Source organism: Penaeus chinensis, chromosome 9 (assembly GCF_019202785.1).
Source record: "Penaeus chinensis breed Huanghai No. 1 chromosome 9, ASM1920278v2, whole genome shotgun sequence".
Lineage (NCBI taxonomy): Eukaryota > Metazoa > Arthropoda > Malacostraca > Decapoda > Penaeidae > Penaeus > Penaeus chinensis.
Window position 1 is genome coordinate 12,120,097 of NC_061827.1, and position 17,339 is coordinate 12,137,435.

The window sequence follows — 17,339 nt, forward strand, 5'->3', positions numbered from 1 at the left end:
GTATCTGTCTGTTTGTCTAGCTATCTCTGCCTGTATCTGTCTGTTTGTCTAGCAATCTCTGCCTGTATCTGTCTGTTTGTCTAGCTATCTCTGCCTGTATCTGTCTGTTTGTCTAGCTATCTCTGCCTATATCTGTCTGTTTGTCTAGCTATCTCTGCCTATATCTGTCTGTTTGTCTAGCTATCTCTGCCTGTATCTGTCTGTTTGTCTAGCTATCTCTGCCTGTATCTGTCTGTTTGTCTAGCTATCTCTGCCTGTATCTGTCTGTTTGTCTAGCTATCTCTGCCTGTATCTGTCTGTTTGTCTAGCTATCTCTGCCTGTATCTGTCTGTTTGTCTAGCTATCTCTGCCTGTATCTGTCTGTTTGTCTAGCTATCTCTGCCTGTATCTGTCTGTTTGTCTAGCTATCTCTGCCTGTATCTGTCTGTTTGTCTAGCTATCTCTGCCTGTATCTGTCTGTTTGTCTAGCTATCTCTGCCTGTATCTGTCTGTTTGTCTAGCTATCTCTGCCTGTATCTGTCTGTTTGTCTAGCTATCTCTGCCTGTATCTGTCTGTTTGTCTAGCTATCTCTGCCTGTATCTGTCTGTTTGTCTAGCTATCTCTGCCTGTATCTGTCTGTTTGTCTAGCTATCTCTGCCTGTATCTGTCTGTTTGTCTAGCTATCTCTGCCTGTATCTGTCTGTTTGTCTAGCTATCTCTGCCTGTATCTGTCTGTTTGTCTAGCTATCTCTGCCTGTATCTGTCTGTTTGTCTAGCTATCTCTGCCTGTATCTGTCTGTTTGTCTAGCTATCTCTGCCTGTATCTGTCTGTTTGTCTAGCTATCTCTGCCTGTATCTGTCTGTTTGTCTAGCTATCTCTGCCTGTATCTGTCTGTTTGTCTAGCTATCTCTGCCTGTATCTGTCTGTTTGTCTAGCTATCTCTGCCTGTATCTGTCTGTTTGTCTAGCTATCTCTGCCTGTATCTGTCTGTTTGTCTAGCTATCTCTGCCTGTATCTGTCTGTTTGTCTAGCTATCTCTGCCTGTATCGACCTTTATATCTATCTGTACTCGTATTGAGTAACTGCAGTACAGTCAGATGCAGTACATATTGGGTCAGTGTGACAGGATGTAATATTGTATTGGTACAACACTCGTCCGTTTTTTTTTATATTATCATCTAAGTCTTTGTCATTGTTAGGCTTTAAAACCTTAACTTGTTCTATAAACTTCCTAAACTTCCATCTTCGCGCTATGTAACGTCATGGTATCGGCTTTGGTTACTCGTGAATTAAAATCTCTTGCGTCCATATCTGTGTGCAACTAGCTCAAAAAGAAAAAAAGAAAAAAAAAGAGTAAAAATTAGATCTTTGAACTTTCTCGGCCTTAAAGTTCATGGACTGATCTCAGATAAGACGTGAAAAAAAAAGTTTAAATAAATCAATTATCTTATTAAGGCAATGAGTTTTTGACCAAGAGTTTCTAGATCTTATCAAAAGATTTTCCATACGCAGAATGGCTTCAATTAATGCACTGGTGACACTCGCCCTGATCCTGAAGGTGTGCGTGTATGCCGTCCCTCTGGGAGAGCCATCCCCCTCAGGTATAGTAACATTGGTGTTTTCTTTGCTTCCTCACTTTGAATTTTTTTTCCTTATGCTAAAATGCAGTGTTTGCACAATTCATGCTAAAAGTGTACACGTTCTGTACAGTTCATGCTAAAATAGTTTGTATATTTCCTTTATTGCCATATAACAGTAGACACTTGATTTAAAAATTGATAAATGAGGAGTATAACCTTTACCCTTGAAAATCACAACACACCTTTCTTTACACAGGTGGTCTCGCTGGTAATCCGGTCTGGAGTTACATAGGGAATAGTGGTGAGTACTTACACAACTTTACTTAGACATCATTAAAATATTTTTTTAAAACCTCCTTCGGTAGTTCTGGTTAAGGCAGAAATATATATATATATATATATATATACATAAATGCATATATGCATATATACATAAATGCATATATGCATATATACATAAATGCATATATGCATATATACATAAATGCATATATGCATATATACATAAATGCATATATGCATATATACATAAATGCATATATGCATATATACATAAATGCATATATGCATATATACATAAATGCATATATGCATATATACATAAATGCATATATGCATATATACATAAATGCATATATGCATATATACATAAATGCATATATGCATATATACATAAATGCATATATGCATATATACATAAATGCATATATGCATATATACATAAATGCATATATGCATATATACATAAATGCATATATGCATATATACATAAATGCATATATGCATATATACATAAATGCATATATGCATATATACATAAATGCATATATGCATATATACATAAATGCATATATGCATATATACATAAATGCATATATGCATATATACATAAATGCATATATGCATATATACATAAATGCATATATGCATATATACATAAATGCATATATGCATATATACATAAATGCATATATGCATATATACATAAATGCATATATGCATATATACATAAATGCATATATGCATATATACATAAATGCATATATGCATATATACATAAATGCATATATGCATATATACATAAATGCATATATGCATATATACATAAATGCATATATGCATATATACATAAATGCATATATGCATATATACATAAATGCATATATGCATATATACATAAATGCATATATGCATATATACATAAATGCATATATGCATATATACATAAATGCATATATGCATATATACATAAATGCATATATGCATATATACATAAATGCATATATGCATATATACATAAATGCATATATGCATATATACATAAATGCATATATGCATATATACATAAATGCATATATACATAAATGCATATATGCATATATACATAAATGCATATATGCATATATGCATGTATACATAAATGCATATATGCATGTATACATAAATGCATATATGCATGTATACATAAATGCATATATGCATGTATACATAAATGCATATATGCATATATGCATATATACATAAATGCATATATACATAAATGCATATATGCATATATACATAAATGCATATATGCATATATGCATGTATACATAAATGCATATATGCATGTATACATAAATGCATATATGCATGTATACATAAATGCATATATGCATGTATACATAAATGCATGTATGCATGTATACATAAATGCATATATGCATGTATACATAAATGCATATATGCATGTATACATAAATGCATATATGCATGTATACATAAATGCATATATGCATGTATACATAAATGCATATATGCATGTATACATAAATGCATATATGCATGTATACATAAATGCATATATGCATGTATACATAAATGCATATATGCATATATGCATGTATCCATAAATGCATATATACATAAATGCATATATGCATGTATACATAAATGCATATATACATATATACATAAATACATATATACATAAATACATATATACATAAATACATATATACATACATGTGCACATCAATGTCTATACACATGTACACATCAATGTCTGTGCACATGTACACATCAATGTCTGTGCACATGTACACATCAATGTCTGTGCACATGTACACATCAATGTCTGTGCACATGTACACATCAATGTCTGTGCACATGTACACATCAATGTCTGTGCACATGTACACATCAATGTCTGTGCACATGTACACATCAATGTCTGTGCACATGTACACATCAATGTCTGTGCACATGTACACATCAATGTCTGTGCACATGTACACATCAATGTCTGTGCACATGTACACATCAATGTCTGTGCACATGTACACATCAATGTCTGTGCACATGTACACATCAATGTCTGTGCACATGTACACATCAATGTCTGTGCACATGTACACATCAATGTCTGTGCACATGTACACATCAATGTCTGTGCACATGTGCACATCAATGTCTGTGCACATGTGCACATCAATGTCTGTGCACATGTGCACATCAATGTCTGTGCACATGTGCACATCAATGTCTGTGCACATGTGCACATCAATGTCTGTGCACATCAATGTCTGTGCACATGTGCACATCAATGTCTGTGCACATCAATGTCTGTGCACATGTGCACATCAATGTCTGTGCACATCAATGTCTGTGCACATGTGCACATCAATGTCTGTGCACATCAATGTCTGTGCACATGTGCACATCAATGTCTGTGCACATCAATGTCTGTGCACATGTGCACATCAATGTCTGTGCACATCAATGTCTGTGCACATGTGCACATCAATGTCTGTGCACATCAATGTCTGTGCACATGTGCACATCAATGTCTGTGCACATGTGCACATCAATGTCTGTGCACATCAATGTCTGTGCACATGTGCACATCAATGTCTGTGCACATCAATGTCTGTGCACATCAATGTCTGTGCACATGTGCACATCAATGTCTGTGCACATGTGCACATCAATGTCGGTGCACATCAATGCCTGTGCACATCAATGCCTGTGCACATGTGCACATCAATGTCTGTGCACATCAATGCCTGTGCACATATACACGTGTAATACATACACAACACGCACAACACACACGTACAAATATATATATATATATATATATTATATCTTACACACATATTGACGCGCATAGACGCATGCACATACATATACATATACATATACATACATATGCACATACATATGCACATACATATGCACATACATATGCACATACATATGCACATACATATGCACATACATATGCACATACATATGCACATACATATGCACATACATATGCACATACATATGCACATACATATACATATACATATGCACATACATATGCACATACATATACATACATATGCACATACATATACATATACATATGCACATACATATACATATACATATGCACATACATATACATATACATATGCACATACATATACATATACATATGCACATACATATACATATACATATGCACATACATATACATATACATATGCACATACATATACATATACATTTGCACATACATATACATATACATATGCACATACATATGCACATACATATGCACATACATATACATATTCATATGCACATACATATACATATACATATGCACATACATATACATATACATATGCACATACATATACATATACATATGCACATACATATACATATACATATGCACATACATATACATATACATATGCACATACATATACATATACATTTGCACAGACATATACATATACATATGCACAGACATATACATATACATATGCACAGACATATACATATACATATGCACAGACATATACATATACATATGCACAGACATATACATATACATATGCACAGACATATACATATACATATGCACAGACATATACATATACATATGCACAGACATATACATATACATATGCACAGACATATACATATACATATGCACAGACATATACATATACATATGCACAGACATATACATATACATATGCACAGACATATACATATACATATGCACAGACATATACATATACATATGCACAGACATATACATATACATATGCACAGACATATACATATACATATGCACAGACATATACATATACATATGCACAGACATATACATATACATATGCACAGACATATACATATACATATGCACAGACATATACATATACATATGCACAGACATATACATATACATATGCACAGACATATACATATACATATGCACAGACATATACATATACATATGCACAGACATATACATATACATATGCACAGACATATACATATACATATGCACAGACATATACATATACATATGCACAGACATATACATATACATATGCACAGACATATACATATACATATGCACAGACATATACATATACATATGCACAGACATATACATATACATATGCACAGACATATACATATACATATGCACAGACATATACATATACATATGCACAGACATATACATATACATATGCACAGACATATACATATACATATGCACAGACATATACATATACATATGCACAGACATATACATATACATATGCACAGACATATACATATACATATGCACAGACATATACATATACATATGCACAGACATATACATATACATATGCACAGACATATACATATGCACATAATTATATTGCAAGTCAATGATAAAGGAGAAAGTACACTCGCTAATGGAAAGTCTTTATTATCTCTGACATAATGATACGACGACGAAAACGGTGGGAAAAGTGCTGAGAGCTCGACCTGATATTGGTATCCCAACTCACATTATATTAAGTATGATCCAAGTAACTTAAATCCTGAATAAATTCCATGGTAATGCCGATGTTGTCTGACAAATCAAGCAAATTGAAGAGGGAAAAAATAATGGTTTAGAGATGTCTTTATACTTTTAATACTGCCACCTTCTTGGCGACCGGTAGCATATCTACGTGGCTTGGATGCCACTAATGTTCTCGTTCACTTGCGTCCGTCTGCAGAGCGCAATCGCTCCAGTGCCGTAATTGTTTGGGCAACTACAAAGACTCTCCCCTTGGTTGGCTAGACATTCTCAGTGGGACTGAGAATGGCGATTTAGGTTGATGTGGCACTGCTCGTGTGAGTTGATTCGTCTCAGAATACCATGACACTCGCCGATGGTAGTCACCTCGTCAGAATTTCCACGTAAACAGACCCAAACAGGTCAGCGGTTTTTGACAGTGTGTGTGCTGCAGCGTATTACCAAGTCCCGCCAGGTGTTGCTAGCAGAACGAAAGGGGTCCGTATTCCTTCCAGTAGTTATGACATGTTTCAAAAAGTAATGAAAATAAATAACTAATAAGAAAATGTCTCCCGGTAAGGGAACGTGACAACTAACTACCGGCCACCTGTAAGAGGAGTTGCCACTAAGTATCAAATGGTTTTCATTAACTCTAGATATTCATGCAGTTCAATGTAAGCTTCCTTGTCTTTCATATAGCACGTTGATTTTTGGCTTTGGATAACATTTACTCCCTCCATCATGCATCTAGGGAGCCCATATCTGACCTCGTCTCAGGTGGACCCATATTTACTTCGAAACACCATATGAACACATGAAGCTTCATCTGTTTCGAACTTTGAAAACAGAGTATCACTCTTTCCGGATCAACTCCAAGCGATCGTTTCGGTTTCATCTACTCCCGACTAAAGATATTTATTTAAGCGATTATACCTCTCATAAAAAGCCAGGGTACAAGGGGGTGGGAAAAGGGTGATAAACGCCAAGATAAAGTAAATACATTCCAGGAGGAGAGACGGACGTGCGTGAGCCTCAATGGTTTTGTCAGAAACCAGTCAGATAGGATGTACTGTATGTTATATATACTTAATTCATTCGTACCTGTATTCATACATACTTGCGTACGTGCATGTATACATGCATGTATACTCGCATTCATACATGCATGTGTGCAATGTGTGCAATGTGTGCATGCATGTATGTGTGTGAATCTAGGTGTACATATTACACATACATAGCGTGCTACATTCACATTACCGCATTCGTGCGCATGCTACACTTACACAAACCCATCAATCCATCCACAAATATATACCAGCTTTATGCACATACCAGATACATAGATAGGTAAATGCTTAGGTAGATTGGATATATGTATACTTATAATAAAAACTTTTTACTTAAATACATCATTGCATGATGCAAAATAAATTATATTATATGGGAACTAAGAATGATCACATTTAACATTTGTAAATGTTAGCCATCTTCACATTACAGAAAATGATAAAGGGTGAATTAACAGAAAATGTAGTAGGAAGAGTAACTATTATATTAACAGGGAAAAGGATTATCGGCTGTGACTTACTCAATTTAGTACATGATTTGATACACGGCGATGTGCAAAGTCTCGTACGGGATATGTTTAAAACGAGAACAAGGAGTCTTGAGTCTTGCAACAATACTGAACTCGGAGCTGTTTGTATTTGATACCTCTGCTATCTCGATATATCTATAAGTTGATTATTGTCGAAACTACTCCAAAAGTCTTATTCATATTGTTTTATTTATTACTTATCCTTTGAAAAATAAATATTAATTCCATATCACATTTCACAGCCGTAGTGTCTTTAAGGAATAGTTTAATGTTTAACCCAATGACTGCGGATTTATGTACTGTCCCCTTTTGTGAATTTTGTTACATACAGATGGCTCCACGTGTGCTCAAGGAATCTAAGCACTAAAATAAGCACTTGTAGAGCCATCAGTATAAAGACTGATGAACCTATTTTACAGTGGTCATGGCTTGTATTCTTGCTATCCCTGTCGATTAGACTTTTATTCTTTAGAGACAGAATTTGACGGTCCCTCAAAAAAACACTGGATAGATATTGATTCAAAATGTAAATAAAATTATGGAAATTGGTGGGTTATCAAGTTGATTCCTTGTCTGATTACTAAATACCTACACCCTTATAGGTTAAATGGATCATGTAAGTAAACTTTCCACGTTTTAGGTCCAGCCTTCTGGGCCCAGGCGTTCCCGACGTGTGGTCGAGAGAATCAGTCTCCTATTGACCTCAAGATAGAAGACACGACCCACTGGTCAGGTCGCCGGCCGTTCATCTTCGGAAGGTACGACGTATCGCCTCCAGGCGTGACGGTGAAGAACAATGGTCATACAGGTACGCTCTATTCTTAACTTGTTTTTGTTGATGGTGATAAGGCATTCTCCTTGTGGCATATCAGTCTATTGGCAGCGACCATATCTTCCAAACCAGACCAGTCTCATTTGTGAAGAGTTGTAACACTCCGTCTAATGCTCAGATGTGCGCAGTAACGATGACGGCCAGATGCTACTTGCATCATTACTCGTTGTATTACATGTATTGGTTTGCAAAACTATGGAAAATCGACTTGGAGGTAATCTACTTTATGGTCTAACAGCCAATCTCGTTTTGCAGTGGTGGCAACCTGGATGACAAAAGACATGGATAAACTTCCTTTCATCAAAGGAGGCGGGCTGGAGGGCGTGTATGTCTTCAGTAACTTCCATTTCCATTGGGGCGGCGACGACTCCAAGGGCTCAGAGCACACCTTTGATGGTGACAGGTTGGTCTGGCAAATCAGCTTCTCGGGAGAAAAGGGAACAATGTATTCATGAGCTTTAATGCAGGGTTTACGCATAGGAATGTATGGATCATCAGTCCCATCGACATGGTTGTGGTCATCAAGCAATGGTAGAATAGAAATAGAAAGCTTGCTTAATTTATATTATTTGGGTTGTCCTATCATAAGGTGGTCAGGGTGCTGAAGGCATTTCCTCTGACATTGGCCAACCCTAGTCTGAAAGGGAGTGGTATTTGTTTCTTAGCATACACACCTGGCTGATGGGCGGTGTGTAGAACGAAATCTGAACGGCTTCCAGACCGAAGGCACGAATTTGAACATCTTAGACCGCAAGAAATAATTGATATATGATTATTGTGAAGAGCATTTAGGTACCAATGATAAATACATGTATATCATATCACATTATATTTTTGTGTTAGGTTGTGATGTATCGTATAATTATCATATATAAGATTCGGGACTAAATTAAGGGGCTTCTGTAGTGTAAATTAACTAATTCTATTCTAAGTCATTATGGTGTCCATCATTTTGGCTATAGTGTCCAAGAAATGACACCAAAATCTGTCATCACTGGGTTGCATGATTAAATAGGGGGATAAGCTGTAACACCATGAACATTATACATTCTTCATTCTTTCCTGGCAACAATTTATTTATATTTATGCTACCTAAATATATTGGAGTGTATATTGCTGCTTATAGCCGGCATGGGCAACTTTGAATATTCCGTCTCCAAACCAAAGACGAAACCTGGCAAGGAGTTTCAGATCGGATTCTGCAGTGAAGATTATCATCTCCTCATTTTCATGTTGAAGGAAGATCTCTTTGCTTAATGTTGGCTTAATGGCTGATGATTACACACGCCTGCCTGTTGCTGCACTCGCCTTGGAGTTCGGTTGACGGCGTCTACAGCCGGTATTAGATTAAACCAACTTCTATTCTAGCGAAAAATGTGTTGACAATAAGCACGATGAGGTCTGTTGAGGCAGCACTTCCTTCATGGCTGCCAGTATCTTCTCCACTTAAGCCTTTCCAGGGACAACAGGATGTCTATGGATGGAATTTTGCCACTTCACAATTTCCTCTTTAACAGCGCAAACCCTGGAGCCATAGGTTCTGTCTTTACAGATTACTTTGTCGAGATTTGTCCCTCCCTTTCATAAAGAGATGCTGACTAACTCTGAGCCTCATAGTCGCCTAGTACAATATTATTATGCAGCACGCTTCGGGGATAGTGACTGGAGAAGGTGGAGGATAATTGTCAGTCCATTAATTGTACGATGAAGCATGGAGTTCAGGGTAGAGTGGTAATGGAAGCTCGTTGTAGTTCTCCATGATGAATGATATCTTACTCTTTGAATGATCTGTAATATAGCATGAAATGAGAGACAGCTGAAATATTGAAACCTCATCTCTGCAGTGTGTGGAAGTAGTAACAGAAGGAGTTTTTAAGGCAGGTAGGGTTATTTGACACCGGACTGCAATATTGAGTCACCCCATCATACAAGTTTGCAAGCATCTGTCCAGTCATGTCCCTATCCTGTAGAGACACTATTATACAATACAAGATTAGGAAACCAAATAAAAGGGCTTGTATATCATAAATGTTGATAGCCTTCAGTTTGGCTGCAGTTTTCCACCAAGATTTTTCAGCCTCTTCCTAATAAGAGGTAGTTGTTACTGCTCGTCGGTCCTTTCCTCCCTGTGAAATGCTCCTTTCAGTTGATTGTTTGTGTTGTTCCTTTGACAATTTTGTAGGCAAGAGTCAATTGAGTGTGGGCATGGAGATTATAACTGCAGAGACCTCTTTCGAGAGTTGTTAGGCTGCTGTAGGTGTTGGTTTATTCTGTGGTTGTATAAGAACTGCTGGGGATGCATACTTCACTATTTATTTTCTGCCCAACATATGTCATTGGAAATATCGGTTGTTGGAGGGCATACTATGCAAAATCTACGTGGACCTATTACTATTTTATTATTAAGGGGTGACTAAGCATCTGCTAACTCTATCCTTACTTTATCCTTACCCCCTTTGTGATGCGTGATGTAACGCGAACACGAGTTTTCCAACCTGCAAGGAAATTAGCCATGCGTTACTTTGCGCACTACTAAGACAGGCAGTGAGGGCACATCCATCTCGGTAAATTGTGCCTGCCTCTTGGTTAATTCAATACATGTTAGGTCATCTCGTAGAGTACGTCACATTTCCTCACTGGTCTGTGTATTTATTTCATGACATATTAGGCATCTTTTAACCTCTCGTGTATTCAAACTACTCCAAGATCAATGGTAAAAAAATTGACAATTATCCTGAGCACTATCCATATTTAAAAAAAACTGAATATGATGGAAACGTAAAGAAGGTTAAACTTTAGTCAAAAATATTAAAGCCTTTCAGGTGATTATCATTATTATTATTATTATTATTATTATTATTATTATTATTATTATTATTATTATTATTATTATTATTATTATTATTATTATTATTATTATTTTCCTATTAAGATTTATATGAAATATATTTGTGGAATTCTAAAAGCTTACATGTTAAAAATCTTTGTCACTATTGTCTCTTCTTACGACAAAATATTTCCAAAGACAAATACTATGCACTTAACACCTACCACCTTTAATGGAAAGAATAAACTAAAACTAAAACTAAACACACGCATACATAAAAACGAAACTATTATTACATAAGCACTGACAGTCAAAATAATCTAGATCACGGATGGCTCTTTTCCCGAACTAATCCAAGAAAACCCTTTCGACCTGTAGATTCGCGGCCGAGCTCCACCTAGTCCACTTCAAGAAGGACTACGGCACTTTGGCAAAGGCCCTCAAGCACAAGGATGGCGTGGTGGTGCTTGGGGTGATGGTCGAGGCCGACGACAATGACAATGAGCGCCTCCAGCCCTTCGTGGACGCGCTCGAGGAGGTGGTCGAGTTGGGTAAGAGTGCTCGAGTTTTCTTTGTTCTTCAGCTAGAAGGACTGTTGCTTCTCTAACAGTTGTAACGTGGTATGCTGTCTTAGGGATGGTGAAAATGATTTAACTATGCAGAGAATTGGGACCATTAATATCTATATAGCTTTCAAGGGCTTTTCCAAGCCCGTAGGGTAAGGCAAGTAGGCATCCAAGTACTGTGCTAACTGTATCTATTGAATGAAGACACTGCAGCGATATCCAGCATAGCAGCATTCTGAAGAGAATTTGTGAATTTGAATTAATGTCCTAATTGCATTATAGATGGTGCAGTAAATCGGGTTCAACTTTCCTAATTGAATTAAATAAACAATTTAAGTTAGATAAGTAGATAGACAAATAAGGTAAATTAAATAGACAAAAATAACAGATTTCAGCATCCCCGTATAATTTATCTGACCTCTCCTCTCCTCAGGAACCGAATTCCACCCGTACTACAACATACCCCTCGATGCCCTCTTGCCCGAGGAGGAGGACAGGCACCTCTTCTTCCGTTACCAGGGCTCTCTGACCACGCCCCTTTGCAACGAGGTGGTGACATGGACCCTCTTTCAGACGCCCATCGCCCTTTCGAGCAATCAGGTGGGTGTTAGGTGGAGTGGTGATTGAGGAGCGGAAGGTGTGGAGTGATTGGGGGTGGAAGAAATGGATGGACGGGTGGGAGATCATGCGATGATTTTTTATCGGTTTAATACAGCTGTTGTGGCAAAGATGTTTCTCTACGACGACGCCGAACGAGCACCAGAAGGGGATCATGGCATTATAGGCATGTATACATACATATACGTATATATGTATATGCATGTATATGTATGTACATACATATACATATACGTATATATGTATATGCATGTATATGTATGTACATACATATACATATACGTATATATGTATATGTATGTATATGTATGTACATACATATGCGTACATACATATGCATACATATACATATACATACGCATATGTATATGTATGGCTATGCATGTATGCCTATGGCTATGCATGTATGCGTATGGCTATGCATGTATGCGTATGGCTATGCATGTATGCGTATGGCTGTGCATGTATGCGTATGGCTGTGCATGTATGCGTATGGCTGTGCATGTATGCGTATGGCTGTGCATGTATGCGTATGGCTGTGCATGTATGCGTATGGCTGTGCATGTATGCGTATGGCTGTGCATGTATGCGTATGGCTGTGCATGTATGCGTATGGCTGTGCATGTATGCGTATGCGTATGGCTGTGCATGTATGCGTATGCGTATGCGTATGGCTGTGCATGTATGCGTATGCGTATGCGTATGGCTGTGCATGTATGCGTATGCGTATGCGTATGGCTGTGCATGTATGCGTATGCGTATGCGTATGGCTGTGCATGTATGCGTATGCGTATGCGTATGGCTGTGCATGTATGCGTATGCGTATGCGTATGGCTGTGCATGTATGCGTATGCGTATGCGTATGGCTGTGCATGTATGCGTATGCGTATGCGTATGGCTGTGCATGTATGCGTATGCGTATGCGTATGGCTGTGCATGTATGCGTATGCGTATGCGTATGGCTGTGCATGTATGCGTATGCGTATGCGTATGGCTGTGCATGTATGCGTATGTGCATGTATGCGTATGCGTGTGGCTGTGCATGTATGCTTATGCGTATGCGTGTGGCTGTGCATGTATGCTTATGCGTATGCGTGTGGCTGTGCATGTATGCGTATGCGTATGCGTATGCGTATGCGTGTGGCTGTGCATGTATGCGTATGCGTATGCGTATGCGTATGCGTGTGGCTGTGCATGTATGCGTATGCGTATGCGTATGCGTATGCGTATGCGTATGCGTGTGGCTGTGCATGTATGCGTATGCGTATGCGTATGCGTATGCGTATGCGTATGCGTATGCGTATGCGTGTGGCTGTGCATGTATGCGTATGCGTATGCGTATGCGTATGCGTATGCGTATGCGTGTGGCTGTGCATGTATGCGTATGCGTATGCGTATGCGTGTGGCTGTGCATGTATGCGTATGCGTATGCGTGTGGCTGTGCATGTATGCGTATGCGTATGCGTATGCGTATGCGTGTGGCTGTGCATGTATGCGTATGCGTATGCGTGTGGCTGTGCATGTATGCGTATGCGTATGCGTATGCGTATGCGTGTGGCTGTGCATGTATGCGTATGCGTATGCGTATGCGTATGCGTATGCGTATGCGTATGCGTATGCGTGTGGCTGTGCATGTATGCGTATGCTGCTATGCGTATGCGTACATGCGTTGCGTATGCGTATGCGTATGCGTGTGGCTGTGCATGTATGCGTATGCGTATGCGTGTGGCTGTGCATGTATGCGTATGCGTATGCGTGTGGCTGTGCATGTATGCGTATGCGTATGCGTGTGGCTGTGCATGTATGCGTATGCGTATGCGTGTGGCTGTGCATGTATGCGTATGCGTATGCGTATGCGTGTGGCTGTGCATGCGAGAGCGAAAGGAGGGAAAACATGTCGCTCCACACCCCACCCACGAACTCCCCACTAACGCTCTGCTCTTTTCCCTGACGCCCTCAGCTCGCCCAGTTCCGCGCCCTCATTGCCCACGACGGCCTGCACCGCCTTCAGGACAACTTCAGGCCCGTTCAGCCCCTGAACGGCAGAGAGGTAAGTGCTAGGCCAAGGCATGGGGCGGGGGAATAGGAAGATGGTGATGAAGGGGGAATAGGAAGAAGGTAGTGATGAAGGGGGGCATGGGAAGAGGGTGGTGGTAAAGGGGGGGCATGGGAAGAGGGTGATAAAAAAAGGGGGGGTATAGGAAGAGGGTGATAAAAAAAGGGGGGCATAGGAAGAGGGTGATAAAAAAGGGGGGTATAGGAAGAGGGTGATAAAAAAAGGGGGGCATAGGAAGAGGGTGATAAAAAAAGGGGGGTATAGGAAGAGGGTGATAAAAAAAGGGGGGCATAGGAAGAGGGTGATAAAAAAAGGGGGGCATAGGAAGAGGGGGATAAAAAAGGGGGGTATAGGAAGAGGGTGATAAAAAAAGGGGGGCATAGGAAGAGGGTGATAAAAAAAGGGGGGCATAGGAAGAGGGTGATAAAAAAAGGGGGGCATAGGAAGAGGGTGATAAAAAAAAGGGGGGCATAGGAAGAGGGTGATAAAAAAAAGGGGGGCATAGGAAGAGGGTGATAAAAAAAAGGGGGGCATAGGAAGAGGGTGATAAAAAAAAGGGGGGCATAGGAAGAGGGTGATAAAAAAAGGGGGGGTATAGGAAGAGGGTGATAAAAAAAGGGGGGCATAGGAAGAGGGTGATAAAAGAAGGGGGGCATAGGAAGAGGCGGATAAAAAAAAGTGGGCATAGGAAGAGGGTGATAAAAAAAGGGGGGGTATAGGAAGAGGGTGATAAAAAAAGGGGGGCATAGGAAGAGGGTGATAAAAGAAGGGGGGCATAGGAAGAGGCGGATAAAAAAAAGTGGGCATAGGAAGAGGGTGATAAAAAAAAGGGGGGCATAGGAAGAGGGTGATAAAAAAAGGGGGGCATAGGAAGAGGGTGATAAAAGAAGGGGGGCATAGGAAGAGGCGGATAAAAAAAAGTGGGCATAGGAAGAGGCGGATAAAAAAAGGGGGGCATAGGAAGAGGGTGATAAAGGGGTGTGGGATGGGGGCAGGAGGATACGTGGTTATTGCTGAGGCAAAGACGACGGGTAGAGAGAGAGAGAAAAGGAAGATGTTGATAAAGGATGAATAGGAAGATAGGTGATTGTTACTTAGGAAAATTATAATATAGGGGGGAAATGAGTGATTGTTCCTTAGGCCAAAACTTGAAGCGGAGAAAGAGGAAGCGGGGAATAAAGGGAGATAGGATGATAGACCTAAAATAGTGAATTTGATGACTAAAAATTATGAAAAAGAGGATAGGAAGAGAGACATAAGATAGTGAATATGGTGGTGAGCAATGAGCGATAAGGAAATGAAGTAAGACGATAGATTTAGGATAGTGAATTGTTGAGTAACTTGTACTGTAAATTTTAAGTAAATTATGTAATGTTGATAGATAATTAAATTCAGATAGATGATATAAGTCGAAACTGATCCCCATTCCATTTCGTTTATTTATTTTTTTTTTTTTCATTTCAGGTGGCATTCGTAGATACGGGAAGTTACTAAGATTAAGAATAAAAGCTTCAGTCTTATTCCACAGAGGCTATCTGTCTTTCCACTTTTGTACAATTACATTTCTTGCTTACTTTGCATCTTCATTGTTTTCTTACACAGCTGTTGTTGCAGATATCCTTTTATTGTTGTATGTATATTTTTTTAGAATTAAATTAAAGCTTATGCTCTGTTGAACGTGTTTTGTTTTTGGTTTACATTTATCCCAAAGAAAGACATTTGTTAAATTTTAGTTATTGAAAAGTAGCTGAGTAATAAACAAAATATTGCTTAGTAGGTATTATTGCTTAATGAAAATCTCCAAAACTATTTAGCTAAAAATTCGGATATTCTGTTCTGGTGTAAGTTTGTGTCACTAATAACCCTGAAATAACATAAAATGGAATTCGTGCAAATCTGTTAAAATGACACGCTATAACACGCCGTAAATAAGTCTGCATATCAGTGAGTGAGTGAGTGGATTTCTTTTTGTTGTAAGCACATGTACATGTAGGTGTATGCGGTTATGAGTACGTGTACGTAGGGGGTTTATGGAGACGGCGATTGGTGTATCTATAATTTAAGACACATTTAAGGTATAAATTTCACCTTTCAATATTCCGTGTCGCAGTTCACATAATTTGATCCTATTCCTAAAAACGCCAAAGGAAAATTAAAAACGGTGGTATGCTTCGACTAAGCGAAGGGTGAGGTAGAGGTAAGAATTTCGTTAACCTTCCAGAAGAAAGCTATTGCAGCACAGAACTACTTCTTTAACGTCCCGTCCAGACGAAAGGGCAAACTCTGTAACCAAATGATATTCCAAACCAACGTTTAAAGGGTAGTTGGGGGGCATGAGTGTAGGCCGCTGCCCGACGTTTACTGGACAGCCACTACGGTTACTACCTCGCCATTGCTAAACAATCGTGAAATATCCACACACCGGCCTATTGACCGACGGGGACTTCCCGTTCGTCTGGA

The 17,339-nt window shown here is 38.7% G+C and overlaps 1 protein-coding gene across 1 annotated transcript in view; it reads left to right on the forward strand.

The window, feature by feature from the left end:
* Positions 1 to 16,553, forward strand: part of LOC125028657 (carbonic anhydrase 1-like) — a 28,686-nt gene extending 12,133 nt beyond the window's left edge. The window contains exons 4-11 of the mRNA XM_047618131.1: positions 1,494 to 1,582; positions 1,818 to 1,862; positions 8,621 to 8,788; positions 9,068 to 9,215; positions 12,018 to 12,190; positions 12,639 to 12,805; positions 14,784 to 14,873; positions 16,344 to 16,553. Coding sequence (XP_047474087.1) covers positions 1,494 to 1,582; positions 1,818 to 1,862; positions 8,621 to 8,788; positions 9,068 to 9,215; positions 12,018 to 12,190; positions 12,639 to 12,805; positions 14,784 to 14,873; positions 16,344 to 16,373 — 910 coding nt within the window. The 3' untranslated portion in view covers positions 16,374 to 16,553. The remainder of the gene's footprint in view (positions 1 to 1,493; positions 1,583 to 1,817; positions 1,863 to 8,620; positions 8,789 to 9,067; positions 9,216 to 12,017; positions 12,191 to 12,638; positions 12,806 to 14,783; positions 14,874 to 16,343) is intronic.
* Positions 16,554 to 17,339: the final 786 nt, after the last annotated feature.